The sequence below is a fragment of the Clarias gariepinus genome, chromosome 19 (genome assembly GCF_024256425.1).
Source record: "Clarias gariepinus isolate MV-2021 ecotype Netherlands chromosome 19, CGAR_prim_01v2, whole genome shotgun sequence".
In the NCBI taxonomy this organism is placed as follows: Eukaryota; Metazoa; Chordata; class Actinopteri; order Siluriformes; family Clariidae; genus Clarias; species Clarias gariepinus.
The window spans coordinates 11,559,622-11,578,223 of record NC_071118.1 but is presented as its reverse complement, the minus strand read 5'-3'; the positions used below and the strand labels follow the sequence as shown (position 1 = coordinate 11,578,223).

General features: G+C 35.7%; 2 protein-coding genes across 4 annotated transcripts; one reads left to right on the top strand and one right to left on the bottom strand.

Moving 5' to 3' along the window:
• The first annotated feature begins 3,498 nt into the window (after window positions 1-3,498).
• On the top strand, window positions 3,499-10,918 carry capslb (calcyphosine-like b). 3 transcript variants are annotated; one of them, XM_053478279.1, is made up of 6 exons: window positions 3,499-3,536; window positions 4,788-4,932; window positions 6,629-6,806; window positions 7,790-7,999; window positions 10,057-10,092; window positions 10,355-10,918. In XM_053478279.1, exons 2-6 carry the CDS (start codon window positions 4,796-4,798, stop codon window positions 10,406-10,408), a joined length of 615 nt encoding a protein of 204 aa, XP_053334254.1. In that variant the 5' UTR covers window positions 3,499-3,536; window positions 4,788-4,795; the 3' UTR covers window positions 10,409-10,918. The 3 variants fall into 3 exon arrangements, with proteins under 3 accessions (XP_053334254.1, XP_053334253.1, XP_053334252.1); XM_053478278.1 differs by lacking the exon at window positions 10,355-10,918 and adding an exon at window positions 8,256-8,380 and having other exon boundaries at window positions 10,057-10,172; XM_053478277.1 differs by having other exon boundaries at window positions 10,057-10,918.
• A 447-nt stretch (window positions 10,919-11,365) lies between these two features.
• il7r (interleukin 7 receptor) lies at window positions 11,366-17,848 on the bottom strand. Its single transcript, XM_053478275.1, has 8 exons — window positions 17,628-17,848; window positions 17,047-17,158; window positions 16,791-16,951; window positions 16,556-16,695; window positions 16,304-16,469; window positions 14,904-14,991; window positions 14,740-14,812; window positions 11,366-14,611 (listed from the first exon to the last, which is right to left on the bottom strand). Exons 1-8 carry the CDS (start codon window positions 17,695-17,697, stop codon window positions 14,249-14,251), a joined length of 1,173 nt encoding a protein of 390 aa, XP_053334250.1. The 5' UTR covers window positions 17,698-17,848; the 3' UTR covers window positions 11,366-14,248.
• Window positions 17,849-18,602: the final 754 nt, after the last annotated feature.

Here is an 18,602-nt window from a genome sequence, read left to right as displayed (position 1 = left end):
GGCTACTGCTATATCGAATTGAAAGTAAGGAACAAAATCTAACATCTGCATGTTGTCCAGGATATGAAATAAGAAACATTTGCATAGTAGAAACTAACTAGTTCTGGTGTCCTTTTCACTGTCCATAATGTACAGTTTTTTTCTGTTGTAAAACAAAACAGCTTTCTCACATAAGTAACTGTGGTTATAATGCCAGCATTTGTACGACTGACACCGCAACCCTTCTGATTCGATACTGCTGCATTAGCCATGACTTTACTTGAAGTGAAAGTAGCACTATGGAATGTGGTGATGCTGCACAACTACCGAGACAAATGCAATGCTGGCGATATGCTGGCTCCGCCATGTCTGTTATCTACAAGATGTTCATGGGTATGGGTTTCTTTTACTGCATTTGGGTTGACCATATCTGCTTCTGGTCATTGTTTCTTTTACTCAACAAACGTCTCAAATCATGGATCTGTGCTTAGATCCAGATGTAGATTTTGCCATGTTATAAAAATACAGTCAGCCCAAGAAATTTATAAACACTTCAGGAAAGGAAAAACTTAGCAAAATGCATTGCTATACTTATGTATATATCATGTTATGATAATAATATGATAATATTATTACATTATATAAATATAATATACATCATACACTTTTTTTCTGAAGTGTGTATACAATTATTTTTGTCTGACTCTATATATACATGATCAGCCATAACATTAACACTACCATCTGGTGAATTGAATGTTGAACATTGATCATCAATTATCACCAATAAGCTGGGGACAAGATCTTGGGCATCCAGGTCCCATTAACAGCCACAGGGTCTAAAGAATAGCCTGTGGGGTCAGATCCTAAGGAAAAGCCAGCACAAATTGCTGCAAAAAAGACAATGCTGTCAGAAATTAAAAGGTATCAGAACAACTCCAAATTCCCGAGATCGCAATCCGATCGTGCATCCAGGAAATGCATCGGACAAACGGGTCCAATCCCACAAACCATAGCACCTCACTGCTAACATCCCAGTGCCAGACACCACGTTACACCCCCAGAGGTATTGTGGAGTCATTCCACAAGGGGAACCTGCACAATATTGGGCTCAGTGGTTTTGCTTTTTAATGCTATGGCTGATTAATGTTGTATAGTGTTTAAGTTCTCTGGTTAAAAGATTTCAGGAGTAAATAAACTGGAATAAAGTTTGTAGTTATCTCACATGGGAAAAGGCTGACAGTTGATCTTTTCGGGAGTTTAATTTAGTATGTATTCTTCTTTTAATATTAAATATACTTTAAAAGTTTTGTTGAAAGCCTAGCTTGCTGTGTACACATGCACACACCATGACTAAATTAGATATTTATTCTGATCAACTGTCTTGTAAAGTAAATATATCTTTATTTATTTTTGTGCACCGTGCAGATGGGCTTGTGGTCACGGTGAAAATTAACTTTGCCAGGTGCAAGTTAAAATGAGAAGCATGCACTACTATGGTTTCTTTTTTCTGTTGTCACTTAAAATAGGACAGACATGCTGTTTGAGAGAATAATGATGGTATTTAATGTCAGTGTTTGTCATATTTTTTTCCTTTTAATATGAATTAGATGTATATATTTAATTGAGATACTGTATATTGCTTGTTTGGTCAGAACACCGATAAAGTGACCTTATTTTCTATATAATTGTGTCATGAGAAAAATAATTTTTCTTTTTTTAATAATACCCGATACATAATAATTAATGATCAGCGGCATCGTTTTCAGCGTCACGTGTGAAATGTGTAAAGATAATGGGATTCTTTAGATCATTTCTTATAATAATTATTATTTTTCCAAGGCTCAGTCATTAATGACAGCCAGCATGAGGTTACAGAAGATTACAGAATATTACCTCAGTTTCATTCAATGTAAATATTCACCTGTATTGGCGTGAATCTTTCAGCAAGGACTTAGGGCAACTTTTTAAGGTTTATATGTAAATACAAATTCAAAACAAGAATAATGAAGTCTAATATGTTATCACTGAATTTACTGAATGTCTATTTTGTTTCATTTGTTAAAGGAATAGTTTACTGAAAATACAGATTTACTTCATTTTCCCCTTAATCGAATGTAAGTGAGAAGTTTAGATGTGTTGAGTTTTGCACTTGATCTGAAACACAAAAGCCAACATTATGGCTAAGTAATAGCATTCTTTTACCCAAAATGTTCATCAAACCTCAAGCAGCTTTTCAGTGATGGGGATAAAAGTCTGATATTATCCTGTAATGTACAATACAGCACGAAAGTCTCGAAGCCACTCCTCATTTCTTTATTTTAATAAATTATGCCGATAAAATTAAAGGTATGGAAACAATTTTTTAATGCCACAGGTTACAAAGTACCCAAAGATACAATTCAAAAATTGGTTGTTTAGATAAGACCCCCACAGCAACCTCATTTCTCCACCTATCTGTTCCAGCTGATCACTGGTTTCATTCACTGGTTTTTTTTTTTTGTGCTTGAATGATTTATAGGTCACTGTGTGGCTTAACAAACAGCAACCATTTCTCTGAAACTGGTCAGGTCCAGGGACTGGACTTAAAATGGCAGCCAAAAATAAGAGCCAGGAAAGTTTTATAGAAAGGCTGAAGAACTCCTCGAGGATACATTAGGCCTAGATCTTTTGGAAGCAAAATATGAAGAAATGAGTGGTGGCTCAATACTTTTGCACAGTACTGTTTTACATTTTATTAAATGTGTAAAGATGTGTCTTTCCTGTTTTACTGCATGTCCACATGAGACAGGCATCACAAATAACTTGTCGCTTTCTGTTACAGTAACTTTATAAATTATTATTATTTAATTTATTTTTGGTTTTGGTTAAATTTGGTATTTCCTTTAGGTTCCTGTTGCTTTTATAAAAATTGGAAGCAAAATTGTACAAAAAAAACCTGGAAGTTCTAAAGATAATAATACAGGAAAATGGTTTTAAGAAATTATCCTGCTTTGGTTGAAGTTGAACTGTTCTTCACTCTACCACTCATTTAACTCTGTTAATAATTTATCTCACTGTATATTTCTGAAGTTAGTTATTGGTTTCTTACAGAATCAGTAAGACCATGATCATGTCAGTGTTTGATTTAGTGTGCAATGTGAATCAAAGACAACTCGTCCGACTTCTGATGCTGGATTGTTGTGATATGTTTCCTGGTGTTGGTCCTCAATGTTCTTCACTAGTGATACACTACGGTATATTGAAATTGCCAATAAAAACTCAAATAAAATCTCACAGCTGTGTTTTTTAATTCTTAAAAAAAAAAGAAAATTCAGAGAGATAAAATGCATAAGAAAGATGCAGTCATGTGAGACTACACTGTGCTTTTAACAGTAAAACGTAGAGCTTTACAACATTACTATTATTATTTGGGTAAATTTAAGGTGCGTTTGAGATTAAAATCCCTGCGCCGGCTATAGGAGACTCCCCCGAACAACAAAATGGTTCGTCCCGGAAGTGGTCGAGGATTATGTTTATTCTCCATGGCAACAGTGAGACGCAGAACGCAGCAGCAGGTGAGTAACCAACATATTAACCACCACTTTCACCGCGAGTTTCTTTTTATTTCTTACAGTTTGGGAATGTAGAAAACGTTTAGAAGTTTGTGGTCATGATGTTCGCTGTTTAATTTATTCCAGCCAAGTGCTTCTGATCCGAGTTGATAATGAGGAGGGGGAGGGGGGGGGGATGAACAATACTACTGATGACTATCTTCCGTGTTTGTTAGGCAGCAGAGTAAACACTGGGTTAATCTCTCATGGCAGTGGCAGTATACTTAGAAACAACATTTCGTTTAACAGACACTTTATGACTTAGATTTTAAGCAAGACAATACATGTCAAAATAACACATTTAGTCATTTCAGGTAGGTTTTTAAATAAACTTCATAAAAGACTGAAGGCATTAGCTTATAGCTAACCTACAGTAATATAAATACCATACAGCAGTGTTTATTTGACAGTTTTTGTCCTCTACTTTATCTTTGATTACGGTTTAAGCTCCGCCCACTTCACAGAGACACGTTAAACCAGACTGTGTTTAAACCCTTTTGCCCCCTCGGTCATTCTGTTGGATTTTCAGTAACACAAATCCGTGTTTAACATATGCATGTTCATTCAATACCTAATGAGAAGGGTACTGAAGAGGAATTTACTCCAATTATGATCAGCTCCTAGTATATAACTGGCATTTACTCATTTGAATAACAGTTTTCTTGTTAAACACTAAAAAAATATATATATATATTTTTTGTTAAAGGGCTTCTCTTTTAATTAAAGCACAATAATTACATAACATTATTTCTTTTATTTTTATTTTTTTATCGTACATGTTATGTTTGCTCTTTTCTCCTATTTTTTTTATCTTTAGATGTCATGCAAAATGTAATTGCGCCTAGTTTATTACACCAAGCCTCATATGTTTTTATATATATATATATATATATATATATATATATATATATATATAATGTTTTAAATATATATAATGTTTTATATATATATATATATATATATATGTTTTATTTATTACTTTCTTCTTTTTCTTTTCTTTTTTTTCTTTTATTTTAAATAAAAAAAGGATTTTTATTTTAATTAGAATAAAATTACATTATTCCTGTAAATTTTTTTTTTACCTATTTCTGTGCTTTGGCAATACAAATGTCTTTATTAGTCATGCCAATAAAGCACCTTTGAGAGAGAGAGAGGTGTTTAGTAGTGTGTGTCAGTACTCACAGTACTAGTAGTTGGTGTAAATCTCCATTTCAGACAGAATAATGGCGGGAACTTCTCGGCATGACCGCGAGATGGCGATAAACGCTAAGAAGCAGCTGAAGGAGTGCTCGGACCCTGTGGACCGGCTGCGGCTGCAGTGTTTAGCCCGGGGATCATCAGGAATTAAAGGCCTCGGCAGGTGAACACATATATGAAAGGAGATCAGACACACACACACACACACACACACACACTCACACACACATACACACAGCTGTCCAATCACATCAGCAAAATAAACAAAAAAACTTGTCCATCCTTCCCCAAAATCAGGGGTTGATTTGTTTGCTTGTTTTTTTTTTTTTTAAACATAGAAACTTTCCAAATTTTCAAGTGTCAAGTAAAACTAAAGTTATTTTAACTTTTATAACGTGAACATTGTACCACTACCAGAATATGGGAAGGACATTGCACATTATTATTATTATTATTATTATTATTAATCATAGGAACAACCGAAAGCAACCATAAATACATGTGATCGTGTCTATCTGTTCTATTTCTTTGCATAGGAAAAGAATCTACAGTAAAACCTGTAGCTATACTTAATAGTGAAGGCAAGAGCATTTTCATTCACAGAATGTGATGAACTTATAGGATTCTGACTACACAGCTGTGTTTCTTCAGAAACCTACTTGTTGGTGAGACTAATCAGAATAAAAGGATTCAGTTTGCTAGGGAGAACAAGGTTTGCACTTGCAATAGAAAAAAGGTCATGTGCTCTGATGAGTTCAGATTGACCCTATTCCAGAGTGATGGGCTCATCAGGATAAGAATGGAAGTTCATGAAGCAATGCATAGTGGCCCTTATACACTACCTCTGTACTTCTGGAGGCAGTGTTATGATCTGGGGTTTGCTTTAGTTGGTCAGGTCAAAGTCAGCCAATGATCTGAATGGATTAAGTGACCTCTAGTGACCTTCCCGATAGCATGGCCATAGTCAAGGACTGTGAAAGACTGAAAGGTTCTGGGAGCATGAGGAATCTTTTTGACACAAGAATTGGCCACCACATTTGTGTGCTGTAATCAGAGCCTAAGGTGACTAAACGACATCTTGAAGTGTGACCATTTTTTTGGCCAGGCAGTACAGTATATGGCCAGAAGCACTGAGACAAAAGTGCTGGGCATAGAGTCAAAAGAACCTCTGCAGTACTCAAAAGTGCCGCAAAAGTTCCCAATTCCCTGTAAGACTTCAGAGATGGACACCACAACTTCAAAAAACACAAAATTAACACAACTCTTCAGCAGACAATTAGTTATTTCACCTGTTTAGTGCGCAGGGAGAACTAGAATATCATGGATCATAGGTAAACGTTTAAATGCATTGACTGATATCAAATTCCTGGCACGTTCTCACATTATGTACAATATAAGCTCTTGTCCAGCACATCTCTGACCAGAATAAAGTGTGGACTTAAGAAGAATTTAAGAATGAATAAATGTTATATATATATATTTGAATGGTTACAGCAACAGTTCTGTTTTTTTTTTTTTTTTTTTTTTGGAGCACAGGAGCTAAAGATCTCACTGGAAAATGTGTTTAGGTTATTACTGAGCAACATACAAAGAGCTTATCTATGTAATAAAGGAAATAAAGTGGGTGCATTTTTTTTTCAATTTGCATATTCACTAAATCTTTATCTTGATCTGTACGTGTAGGTGTTTATTCATTTTTTTTTTTTAAAATCATTTAGGACTTTTTTCATTTTGGGCCATTTAAAAAAAAAAGTCAGAATGCTTTAAATAAACAGATTAACAAACATACAAAAGCAAAATTCAAATGCCAACACTGTTAACCCCCCCCCCCCTTTTTTTTTTTTTTTACACATATTAAGAGCTTTTCGGATTATGGATGACGACAACAACAGAACACTGGACCTGAAGGAGTTCATAAAGGGTCTGAATGACTATGGAGTTGTCATGGAGAAAGATGAGGCCATGGCACTGTTTCAGCAATTTGACAAGGATGGAAGCGGACAGATAGACTTTGATGAGTTTCTCCTCACTCTCAGGGTAACCACAAGAATAGATTTGTGTAGACTGTTATAGTGTATAATTTTCATGTTTTGTATGCATCGATTTCTATTATGCAAAGTGCACAACTGGCTGACCTGGGAGCATAGATACAGTACTAAAGTATTGTTGATAAGCAAAGTGCAAACTAGGACAAAGTGTAGAAGGTTGTAAACTAAGGGGAAGGAAGCATATGTGTCTCAGTCTTTGTAGAAATGAAATGCTCTTATACAGCACTGTTTTGCTGCATTGGTGGCCAAAAGTATTGGAACAAAAAGTGCAATTCAAAGTTTTACTGACATTCTAATTTGTTTTATACAATAATACCATTCAGAAAAATAAGGTGTGAAGTTTCTCCCCAACAATTAATATTTAGTATAAAGTCCTTTATTTTTTAAACCTTGCTCGATTCTGTTGGAAATTAAAGAGTCAAAAAGACACCTGCAGTATAAGTATTCTGTATCAGTATTAATCCATAGCGATTAATCCATGCCTGCTTAATTGCTTCCTGAAGATCATGTAGAGAAGATAGCTTCTTGACTCCTACTGCCTTGTTCACCATTGTACAACAGTTTCCTATTGGGTTTAGGTCTGGAGATGACCCAAGTCATGGCACCAGAAGCTAAATCCCCTATCACAGTCTGTTTTTCCACTAGGTTTTTTAACTCTTCAATTGATGGGAGGGCTGAGGCAGAGCTATAATACAGGGCTTATGCTGTTTTAATAATTTGGCGACCGCTTTACACTCTCAATTAAACTCTCACAAATCTTTTGTTTGTGCAATTCTGTGCTTATCTAAGCGAGCAGACTATCTGATAGTGCTCGGTTTGCTTAAGTCAGCTTCTTACTGTATGTACTTTAATGTTACATGTCAAGATGCAATGTTACAAGATGTTTCACATCTTGCACAGAGCACAGTTCGTGGTTTGATTTGCTCTGATACTGGCATTTTCAGTTATGTTTACGCAGGTTTGTGTTCACAGCCACCGATGTCCAACGCTAGAAAGGAAGTGATCATGCAGGCGTTCAGAAAGCTGGACAGGACTGGTGATGGTGTGATCACTGTTGAAGATCTGAGAGGAGTGTATAATGTAAAACATCACCCCAAATATCAGAACGGGGAATGGACAGAAGAGCAGATCTTCCGCAAATTTTTGGACAGCTTCGATTCTCCTGATGATAAGGATGGACAGGTAGGCGAACACTACAGAAAAAGGTGCAAGGTTTCTGCATAGTGTATCATATATATCATATGTATTGTATCACACATCGAAAGGTATTAGCAATGTATTCGTCAGTCTTGATTATAAACGTGGATGGATATTATTAAAAGGCAGGTTCACACTATTACTGTTTCTCTCACTATTGATTTTACTGTATGGAATATTAAACAGAACGAATCAGTTTCCGTAAAGATGGTTGCTAATTTCACCCTGTTCTGTGCATCAGGTCACTAAAGAAGAGTTTATAAATTACTACTCTGGTGTGAGTGCATCCATTGACAGTGACATCTACTTTATTGTCATGATGAAAAATGCCTGGAAACTTTAGTGTCTTCGAAAGTTTGTCTCAGGGTAAAGTGCTACCAGATGGAGCTTCTTTTTGTTTTTTTTGAAAAAGAAAACAGTGAACCAGAACCAATCATAACATGGACAAAAGATTGATTATGTACCTGTCCTGATTCAATCAAAACTAACTCAGTCCTGTAACACCTTTTGCGAGTGTGGGTGTGTGTGGTTTATTAGAGTTTATCTGCAGATTATCAACCACTAATGGCATGTTTTTGTGTTCATGAATAAAAATCTTAGATAATATGAGGTCATGTGCTATATAAGCTAAATATTCATATTCTTGAAATCTGGTGCTGACCAGCATGATAATGTGACCTGACAAAGTTTCTGAGAGAGTTATATAATAGAGGGTTCAAGTTAGACTGGAACTTTTGATAGTGAAAAATAAGAGAACACAGTTATGCGAGTGAAACCCCTACCTTAAATTCTCTATATAATACCTCGTTACACTTAAACACTTCTTCCAGCGTTTCACTAGTGCTTGTATTCCATCAAGCCAAAAAGTTTTCTCAGCATGCTGGAGCCATAATCGGTCAGCCTGCTTTACATCTGGAACGCTGGCCTCCCAGGAAATTCTTTGATGATGAAAACATGTGGAAATGGCTTGGAAAGTTTCTGAGAGGGTTATATTAGTTATATCATAAATATAACATAAATATAATCTATATATAAGCTAACAGTGCTACTAAGAGAATTCAAAGTCATATCATTGGCAATATAATGAATATTCCTAGTCCTAAAAGCTAACATTAGGCAGCTTGCTAAGATGAGCTGATATGCTTTCAGAAAAAGAAAAAAAAAAAAAAAAAACGTCCTTGTGGAAAACTCAATAGTAAATATTCATAATATTAAATGCTCATACTATCCAGCTTGGTAAAATATTTACCTGACAGAATTTCTCTGTGAAAGCTACTTGTATTGACATTAACTTTTAACTATTAACATGACTTCTGAAAGGATTTTGACTTCACATTCTTAAATATATGAATAACCTGAATATAATAATAACCAACCTGGGAACTAATGTGAACCAACCTGAGAATTTCTGTGAGAATGTTTGGCGTTTTTTCCTTAGCTTTAATTAAAGGCTAAAAGCAGTCTGTTGATGTTTTGATTAAATCAGGATATTGGTCTTTCCTTCTCAGTGCTTGCAGATCTTTTCTTCCAGCTTAGCATTTGTTTGATGGATTTCAGAAATGAAAATGCTTTGAACATCTTTCCTTACTTGCACTGGATCCACTTTCCTGGGTTTATTTCGACACAAAACAGTAACAGTATTTCTCAGTGCAGGCAAGCAGGGGTGTTAACAGTGTTCGTCTCACTATCTCTGTTATCTGGAAAGGGCAGGTGATGTGGCAAACCTGCTACACTGAGCCTCTCTGTATCTATTTAACTATTGGCTTATTTGACATTCACACCTGCTTGGGTCCTGAAATGAGAAATATACTTTTAGAAGAACGCAAGAAGCAGAAATAATCCATCGTTCGTATGAACAAACATTGACGTTGATGTGTTTTTCTCTGGGTTGGGCAGTATTTATCTTTTCCTTCATCTTTTCATTCCACTGTGCTGTAACATGGGTGATGGAAACATTTTTATCTTTAGAATCAAGAAAGATGCAGTCACATTAGGGGAAATTGGTTTGGTGGAAATAAGTTTATCCACTTTTCTGTCTACAGGTCACGAAAGAGGAGTTTGTGAACTACTACAGTGGAGTGAGTGCGTCCATCGACAGCGATGTTTATTTTATTTTGATGATGAAGACATCATGGAGGCTATGATGGTTTTATAATTGTATTTACTTTTTACTTACTAATTTATAATGTCTAAATGTTCCACTGTGATGTCTTTTTTTATTTTTATGAAGCACTGATTGTGTAAAACGGCCAGTTGATATTTGTTAAGCGTGAAGATTTTGACCTTTGATTATTTCTCTTTTAAGCATTTGCTTTTTTTTTTTTTTGCTCCCCTAATTAGTACGCCCCTGTAAAGATGGTTGCACACTGTTCACGGAAAAAGAAGTGGGTGTAGAGACAGATGGTTTAATGGACAGGTCATCCAAAGTTGAAATAAAAATTGTTTTAAAAAAAGTTTGACCCAATTCTCTCTCTACCCCAGTGCAATACCACCCATTCACACATTCTTTTACACTCGCTGCTATTAACAGAAAAAACAATCGGTCTACTGGCTATTTTTTTCTTGTCATGAAAGGAAACCAGAGTACCCAGAGGAAACCATGTGGTGAAGAACCTGTGAAAAGCAATAACCTATGCTCAGGATCAAATCACGGAGCTGTAAAGCAGCAACCCTACTTGCTGCACCACTTTGCTGATCTACAGCATTAGAATTTTTACTTTTTTTAGAACTGTAGAATCCTGGCACTCTTTTATAACACTTCCCAGCATGGTGACTGGAGCAGAATACCAAACTTTTAAACACTTGCTCCCATCCAGATAAGGATAATATTTTCCTTTTCTTGAAAAGACACCATTTTTGTAAAAAAAGTATTCCTAAATCTACAGCAGGCCTGAAAAGTCAAGTGTCGATAAGAATATTTTATGCAATATATTTGAAAAACGTAATGCAGCCTCTAAGGATGCCTTGTAAATAATAAATTCACAATGAAGTGCATGTACGTTTCTTAATTTTATTGATCTGACTTTTAGGACAGCTTCTATTGGTTTCATCCTTAAAAAAAAATACCACAAAATATAAGACTTACAGTTTTCACTTTTCACAGTCATGTAATGAATCAGGTTTGTTTCGGGCTACAGTTAATTTTTTTTTTCCTGGACAGAGTATAACTCCACCCCCAAGCCACAGCTTAGCTCATCATTTTCTTATTAACTCACCGGACATATGTAGTTTCAATAAAGAGGAAGAGGTGATTTGTGGAAAAGGAGGTTATTTCAATTCCCTTAAACAGCAGAGGGGTCTGCATATTACTTAACTTTCCCATTCAATATTCTTAAGAAATTGTGACAAGTCTTAGGGTTTAGAATGTCTTTTAATATCTGGTTATGTTGTGCAAAATCTTTAAAAAAAGCCAGTAGTACAAGTAATTATTGAAATGTACTATACACTGTAAATGCCTTGTTTTAATAAAACAATTACCAGTAAGGGCTTGTGAGAGATGGAATTCAGTTAAATGTGATGTTACAAGTAATAAAGCAGTGATTAGGAATAAAATCTAAGAATACTGTATATTTAAATCATCCACTTTACAGTAGGCAGGACTTAATGGGCATCAATCATCAAACTGGCTATGTATAGATTTGTACATAAATCATTTGAAGACGGCACAAGAAATATTCTATTTACAAAAATCCGGTATATCTGTAGTAGACGATGCGTTGCAATGACGTGCGCCACACTGAAGCGTAGACCTTTTACTGTTCTGATTGTTTTTGGTCATTTTCAGCTTTACCTTCACAGAAGTTTTGTGGAGGAAACTGTAAATGCAAATCAGCTCTACCTTGAAAATGTGTGGTCAAAAAAATAATTGGTGTTTATGCAAATACATTAAGCTGGGTTATGGATAGCATTTACACACAGCTTTACTCATAGATTAATAAATGAGTTCCATTTTAAGATTGTACATTGTAAGACAGTTACAAGTTATTTATAAATCATAGGAATACATGATCCTTAATATTTGTATAAAAAAAGTAATGCTTTTAAAAACCTTCGCTGTCAGTGCAGCTGTGTGAAAGTACATTCCCTCTGATTTACTGAAATAAACCATACACAAGTACAAAAACAAAAAGCAAAAAGAAATACTGTGTACCAGACTGGCATCGGCAGTGATTACTGTAACAGTGACTAAGGCTAGCAGCTGTATTACTGTATATGTCATCAGCAGTGATGATTAAACAAGTACCTACATTTGTAAAGGCCCGAACTCCAAAAATGCTAACAGCTAACTTCGTGCCATACTGTGATTATGATTATTAAGTGGTTTCAGCATTTCACTTCTTCTTTCAGAAAAGCCAATGGTTTCGTGCAAATCTACAAAACATTCAATGAGCAAATCCAAACCACAGCTGAGCTGATGCATTACAGTGATGTTTCATGGGCATATGTTGTACATGCACGTTATATAGTTCCATGAAATTGACATGCACTGAAGAGAAATACATCGGAAATATATTCTGGTAGGTAACAAGTGACTTCTAGATAGGGCTTAGCCCAGGTTGAATATTAAAACAAGCGCCCACATTAAACTTCCTGTATTGAGAACCTTTCCTACCCCTGAAGTCTGCATACACCATGTGGTGAGTCAATAACTCGCTCCATCTGTGCTAATAGAGTGATGGAAGGCCTTTAAGATGGTGCTTGGATTTCCCCAGGGGAAAGACAACTTGTAGAGAGAGTGTAAAAATGTTCTTAAACCGGTCCCTTATTCTCTGAATTAATAGTCTTCCCTGCGTGTGTGTGTGTGTGTCACATTTCATGTTTTAACTTTTTAACCTCTCTAGACACCACTGCTCTCATATGACAGATGACTAAGCAATTTCTTCTTCAAAATCTACTTCATTGTGTCTATATCCTTGTAAGATCCTCATATGAGGATCATGTTGTATTAGTCTTTGACTTAACTTCTTCCTGTCTTAAGACATTTATCAATAGTTATACTGATGCTAATAAACAGAAACAATGAGGAGAAACTACGAGGCACACAATGTAAGAGTTTGGCTACGAGGAAGCTATGATACACATACGTTTAAAATGTTTTGATTACAAATAATCACCCAGTTAATTGGAATAATACTTAATAGCAAATGCTGAGCAGTCTACTTAAAAAAAATGCAGTTAGCTTAAGCAAAGTAGCTGCGCTGAAAACAATGAACGGCAAAAGTAGCATGACTTATTTGAAATTACATAATTGAAGCTACATTGTTGATGTTAGCATGTAAATGCATGTAAACAGGTCATGTTAGCAGTCAGGAACATCTTTGAGTCCTTTACTAAATGATGTTAGCAGTCATGTGAAGTAAAGGACTAACAGTTATCCCAGAGCGACTTACAAAAGTGCTTTGCCGTTTTTAGCATTAGATATATTCTTACACTGGGTTACTAGGTTACTAACTAGAATTACCATTTTTCTTTTTCTTTTCTTTTTTAGCAGGGGTGGCAGTTAACCCAAATGCCTAAGAAACAGATATCTCTTTAGGTCATTTGTCATATGTCAGTGGACAAATTATTTTTATACGTCAACAAAATGAAATGTAGCACTTGGTGTAGCTGCAGCATTTACTAATTGAATTAATTACTTGATTACAAATAACTAATAGCTTCTCTAGTAGTGCTATCACTTCAGTATGTTTATAGGTTACTAAGCTACACAGTAAAGAGCATTTGCAAAGGCTAAGCTTACAGCACTAGTGGTTTTACAAGAATCAGCATCGACTCTTCTCATAGCTTCGCAAATCCACCCACTCATATCTCGGAGGTGCATTAATTTGATGACTCATATTAGTAGGCACAAAGGCTTGCTCTGGCACGTACGGTGAAAGAAATCATACCACAACACTGTTAAGCATTTGGAGTTCGAGTTTTTTTTGTTTTTTTTTGTTTAACATTCAGAGAATTCTAGCAGCGAGAAATACTGGATTGACTGAGCCTGTTGCACAGCTGCCTACACACTGTTGCCATGTTTCCTATTTATGTAGGATGTCAGCTATAATATACGTGATTACAAGACCTGTCAGTCATGTATAATAACCATATCTTTGTTTCGATTAGCCATTTGGTAATCCGGTTCTGGTCAAGGATTTCTAACTGAGGTCTACCATGTGGCTAAAGCAGCCTAATTAATTGAGCAGCTACAGATGAGAGATTTACCTGTCGTGAAATTTTTTTCCCACTTTTTCACTGGGTTTTATAAAGGCTCGACATGGTGACGTATGTCTCGTCTTTAGAATGTCTTTGTAGAGCTGCCACACTTTGGCATTCGGGGTCATTGCGTACATCCTCAGTAGATGCACTTTCATCCAGCAGCCTAACGGTCATCTGGGATGTCTCCAAATCCAGACTTTGGTCATCTTTATATTGCTTCTCATTGATTAAAGTGGGACAAGAACGTTTCAAAGCTGCAACCTCATCATTGTAGGATTCTGTTGTGTCACCCTTGTCTTCACCAAACCCAGTGGTGAACTGCTTCTCCTCATTGTAAACCACTGGATAAATGTTGATATCTTTGAAGATTTCAGGGCTGAAACTCACTGGTAAGTGCTGTAACAAAATATTTATTTATTTATTTATTTATTTATTTATTTATTTCATCTATCTATCTATCTAATTTACCTTTTTTTTCAAATCATTAATGTATACATTCCTTTAGATGAACTGATCCAGCTTACCTCCTTTTGTCTGTGGATTTGAGCGAGAGTGGCCTTTGGGTTTGGAACATCTGGGAAAATGTAGGCCTGTATCCTAGAAGAGGCAAAATGTGAACAAACCCGAGTCAATGAAACACTATATACATGGTTGGAATGTCACATGTTTGTGTTGAAAATGCACTGACTCTTTCTTCCATCGTAGGATCGGAAACATGATGACAACCAACACAATAGGGGTTAAGCAAAGAAGGATGTACAGAACTGGAGAAGATTCTGCAAATGGAGGATGGAAAAGTTTTAAAAGTTTAGAAATCTTCAGATCTTAAAAATATGACAAGGAGAATAGGCTAAGGGGAAACATATATTACTACTTAGAGGAAGCGAGGCTGATTAGAGGATATGAAAGATGTCTGCGCCAGTTGTGATACCAAATTTATAACAATATTTAAGATCGTAATCTCAATTTAAAATTAAACCATGTGTGATTTCAAACTGTCTCTTTATTGTAATGGTGAAGGACTAGACAAAAAAAAGAGAAACATATAGTCCAAATGGAAAGCTCTTTTTGAGATCTATTGGAAGCCTGGAACCTTTACATGAAGCTTCTATTCTTCATTGTCTTCCTGTAATTTCCTGCATAAAATTCCAAAACGTTGATGCCTGCCTACAAAGCCAAAAAAAAAAAAAAAAAGTCCCAGCTCCCACTGACCTCAATGCACTTATTACACCCTATAGTGCACCACATTCCCTCCGATCATCCAGCACTCCTCCCACCATCTCTCAGGGATCGGGGAATATAGACTGGTTTTTGTTCTGGTACCCAGGTGGTTAAATTAATTTCCTCTACATTTCCATACAGGCGAGTCACTGGCAATCTTTAAACAGTTTCTAAAGACATATCTGTTTAACTAGTGTAATGATATGTATATTGATGGAAACCTTTAACTCAATTATGTAAATCTTTCTGGATAAGGGCATCTACCAAATGCCAAAATGTAAATGTAAATGATGACATAGTTTGAATGGGCTGTGATGCTCCATCAGATATACTGTACAGTAAATGAGTCAAAAAAATGTAAAAAAAAAAAAAAAAAAAAAGCTTTCATTGCAAGTCATTTGAATAAACCATGGTCATATAGTCTGACATTTTATTTCCCTTAAAAAAGACACAGACTGGTTTACTTTGAAAGTTTTGAAATATAGTTAAAGCAATAGTAACTATCATGCATTATGCAAGCACAGACTAGTTTCTCATGTAGTGTGTCACAAAGCCTGTCCTTTTACCACAGTGCTGCTTATTTCTCGATTCTGATTGGCCAGATGATGTTGCTTAAATTTCTATAATTACAAATCATCTTGGTTGTTCAGTCTCATACTTTGATGCTTCTATATAAAGATACAATACAAAGGACATCCTTTCCTAAACCGGCATGCCCCCAAGTGTTTTATTGCTTGCTCTAATGCTCAATTGAACAAGTGTCCTTTGATGTTGTTGGTACGAGACTGAAATTAAAAGTCACTAGGAGTCAGGTGTGAACTTTTGCTTTCACCTGACCTGAAAAGTGTGCTCATAGAGGACTCTCACCGTTCGGTCTGGTGTGGTTTACTCTGAAACTTTTCACCGTGCTCCATTCAGTCCAGCTCCCATTGAAAAAGTCCACAGGTTTAGCTCTGACCCGTACCTTGTACACGTCATTGTCCCTCAGCTTGTCTCCTCCTATTCTGATTGGTTGGTAGTTCACTTTCATTTTCTGTCACAAAGAGCATGTTATTGTAAAATGTTGATAAAATGTTTATGTGCTGTATGAGGTTATGAAAATCTGAAATCTGAGGGCACCTCTTTATTAGAAGAATGGTTTTCCCAGAATTCCACTTGGAACTCAGGGTGTTTGACATAGTCATGCATGTATCTTAAGTGTATAACAGCCTCATCGAGCATATATGTAGCATTTTCAATCTGCGGGGTTGGAATTTTAACTGCAAAATACAAATAAGACAAATGCTTTTACTGTCCATCCGTCACTCAAACATCAGCAAATAAAGGGGTTGACAAAAAAAAAAAAAAAACATACCAATTTCCTTAACGTGAAACGTTTTTGTTTGGTGTTGCCCTTCTCTTAAGTCCAAGTGCAGGGTGTACTTTAATACAGGTATCACATGCTGAAAAGTGAACCTGTTATCTTCCATAGTTGCATTGATACACTCCGAATTGTTGTAATGGGATAAAAAAGGACTATAGACAAGACAAAAAAACGATGCACCAAAATCAATTTTTGCTAGAAATTTTACAAGATAAAATGAACAGAAATTCCAGAAACAGCAACGTACCAAAGTTTTGCACATGTCTCATAGATCTCGAGGTCATCCTCATTCAGAACACAAATTATCCTGGACTGTGATAGGTTCATCAATGACCAGCAGTCAGGGTCATTGAGCTCTTCTGGATTAGGATATATGGATGAAACAGATCAGGAATTACAATACAAATGGCAATATCCTTGAGAAAATGCACAACCAATTAACTAATAATGCAAAAAAAGAAAGCTTATAGAAGAACATAGTTGAACATGTACTGTAACAGGAAGAGTATTAGGTTGTATGACAATTTCTTTAAGGAAATCGAATAGATTAAACAAGCAAAAATATTAACACATAGTTTCGTGTCATGTTTTTCATGTGATCCATTTACCAACCAATAAAATTATGAAAGAAACCAATAACTATGATACCAGCAGCAAAAATAGTTATGTTTGTTCACTTTTGTTGGATCATAAAACCTTACAGATTATAAGGCTCACATTGCATGCTTTACTCAACTTTCTCCTGACTTGAACATGAAGTACCTTATAATAAATGAATGATCTGCTCACAGCATTTGACTGATATAAAAAGAAAAAAAAATCTCTTACCATCATCTCCACTTTGAGAATGAGCCACAAACGGATACAGCGCCAGGATTGTCCAGAAAAGAGTTGCCATTTGTAGGTTTGGAAAATTCACAGAGATTAAAAAGTAGAGAAGCAGCAGCACAACATTGCAGTGTGACAGATGAATGTATGTGAGTTAGCTGGTGCTGCTGTGTTTACACCACAGAGCAGAGGAAGAGGGAAGAGAAACAGCGAGAGAGAGAGAGAGAGAGAGAGAGAGAGTGAGAGAGCAAGAGATAAAGAGAGGTTGAATATAATCTTTTTTTTTTCTATTGCTGTTTAATACATATGCATTAAAAAAAATACAGAAGTTTGTTTAGTCAAAAATCCTTAGCAAGTGAAACTAGACAGACTGGTTTACCAAAGTGTGTCTTGCAAGCAACAACAGCTAGGAAGAAAATGAGCAATGCACTAAACTTATGACTCATAAATACAGAAACAGAGCATACTGTGTTTTATAAAACCCATCAGAGTGCAAACTATATTTAAACGTGTCCTGTTAGAATTATGTTTTCATTGTACCACCATATGCAAACTTTTTTAACACCTCTAATAATTAATCTCTATTTGAATTCTTGGAAATATAAACTGTGGCCTGAGCAGCTGATCCAAGTGATTCCTGATAGTCAAAGTCAACTTTATTGTCAATTCTGCTACATGTACAGTGCATACATATAGAGAATCGGAATTACGTTTCTCTCATCCTCGTTACAAGTAACACTAAAAAGTCGTCTGAACTTAATCAAATTGTTAGGGATAATCCCCCAAAAAAAGGTAAGGAACACTGTTAAAGTCAAGTTGGGTCTGAAAAACATAGAAATTGTACTTATGTATTAAGGAAACTATTCATAGACAGGTTAGACATAAATGCAAAACTCATCCATCACATCACTATCAAAGATGTGCAGAAACCAGTCCACTGTGCAGCCATGCTTGCAGAAAATAAGCAACATGCAT

Coding starts and splice junctions, on each gene's coding strand:
- capslb (XM_053478277.1), top strand. CDS start 4,796: ATGGCGGGAACTTCTCGGCATGACCGCGAGATGGCGATAAACGCTAAG. Junction 6,807..7,789: donor AGTTTCTCCTCACTCTCAGG/GTAACCACAAGA, acceptor TTGTGTTCACAG/CCACCGATGTCCAACGCTAG. Junction 8,000..10,056: donor CTGATGATAAGGATGGACAG/GTAGGCGAACAC, acceptor TTCTGTCTACAG/GTCACGAAAGAGGAGTTTGT.
- il7r (XM_053478275.1), bottom strand. CDS start 17,697: ATGGCAACTCTTTTCTGGACAATCCTGGCGCTGTATCCGTTTGTGGCT. Junction 16,952..17,046: donor GAGACATGTGCAAAACTTTG/GTACGTTGCTGT, acceptor TCTTGTCTATAG/TCCTTTTTTATCCCATTACA. Junction 16,696..16,790: donor GTTTCACGTTAAGGAAATTG/GTATGTTTTTTT, acceptor TGTATTTTGCAG/TTAAAATTCCAACCCCGCAG.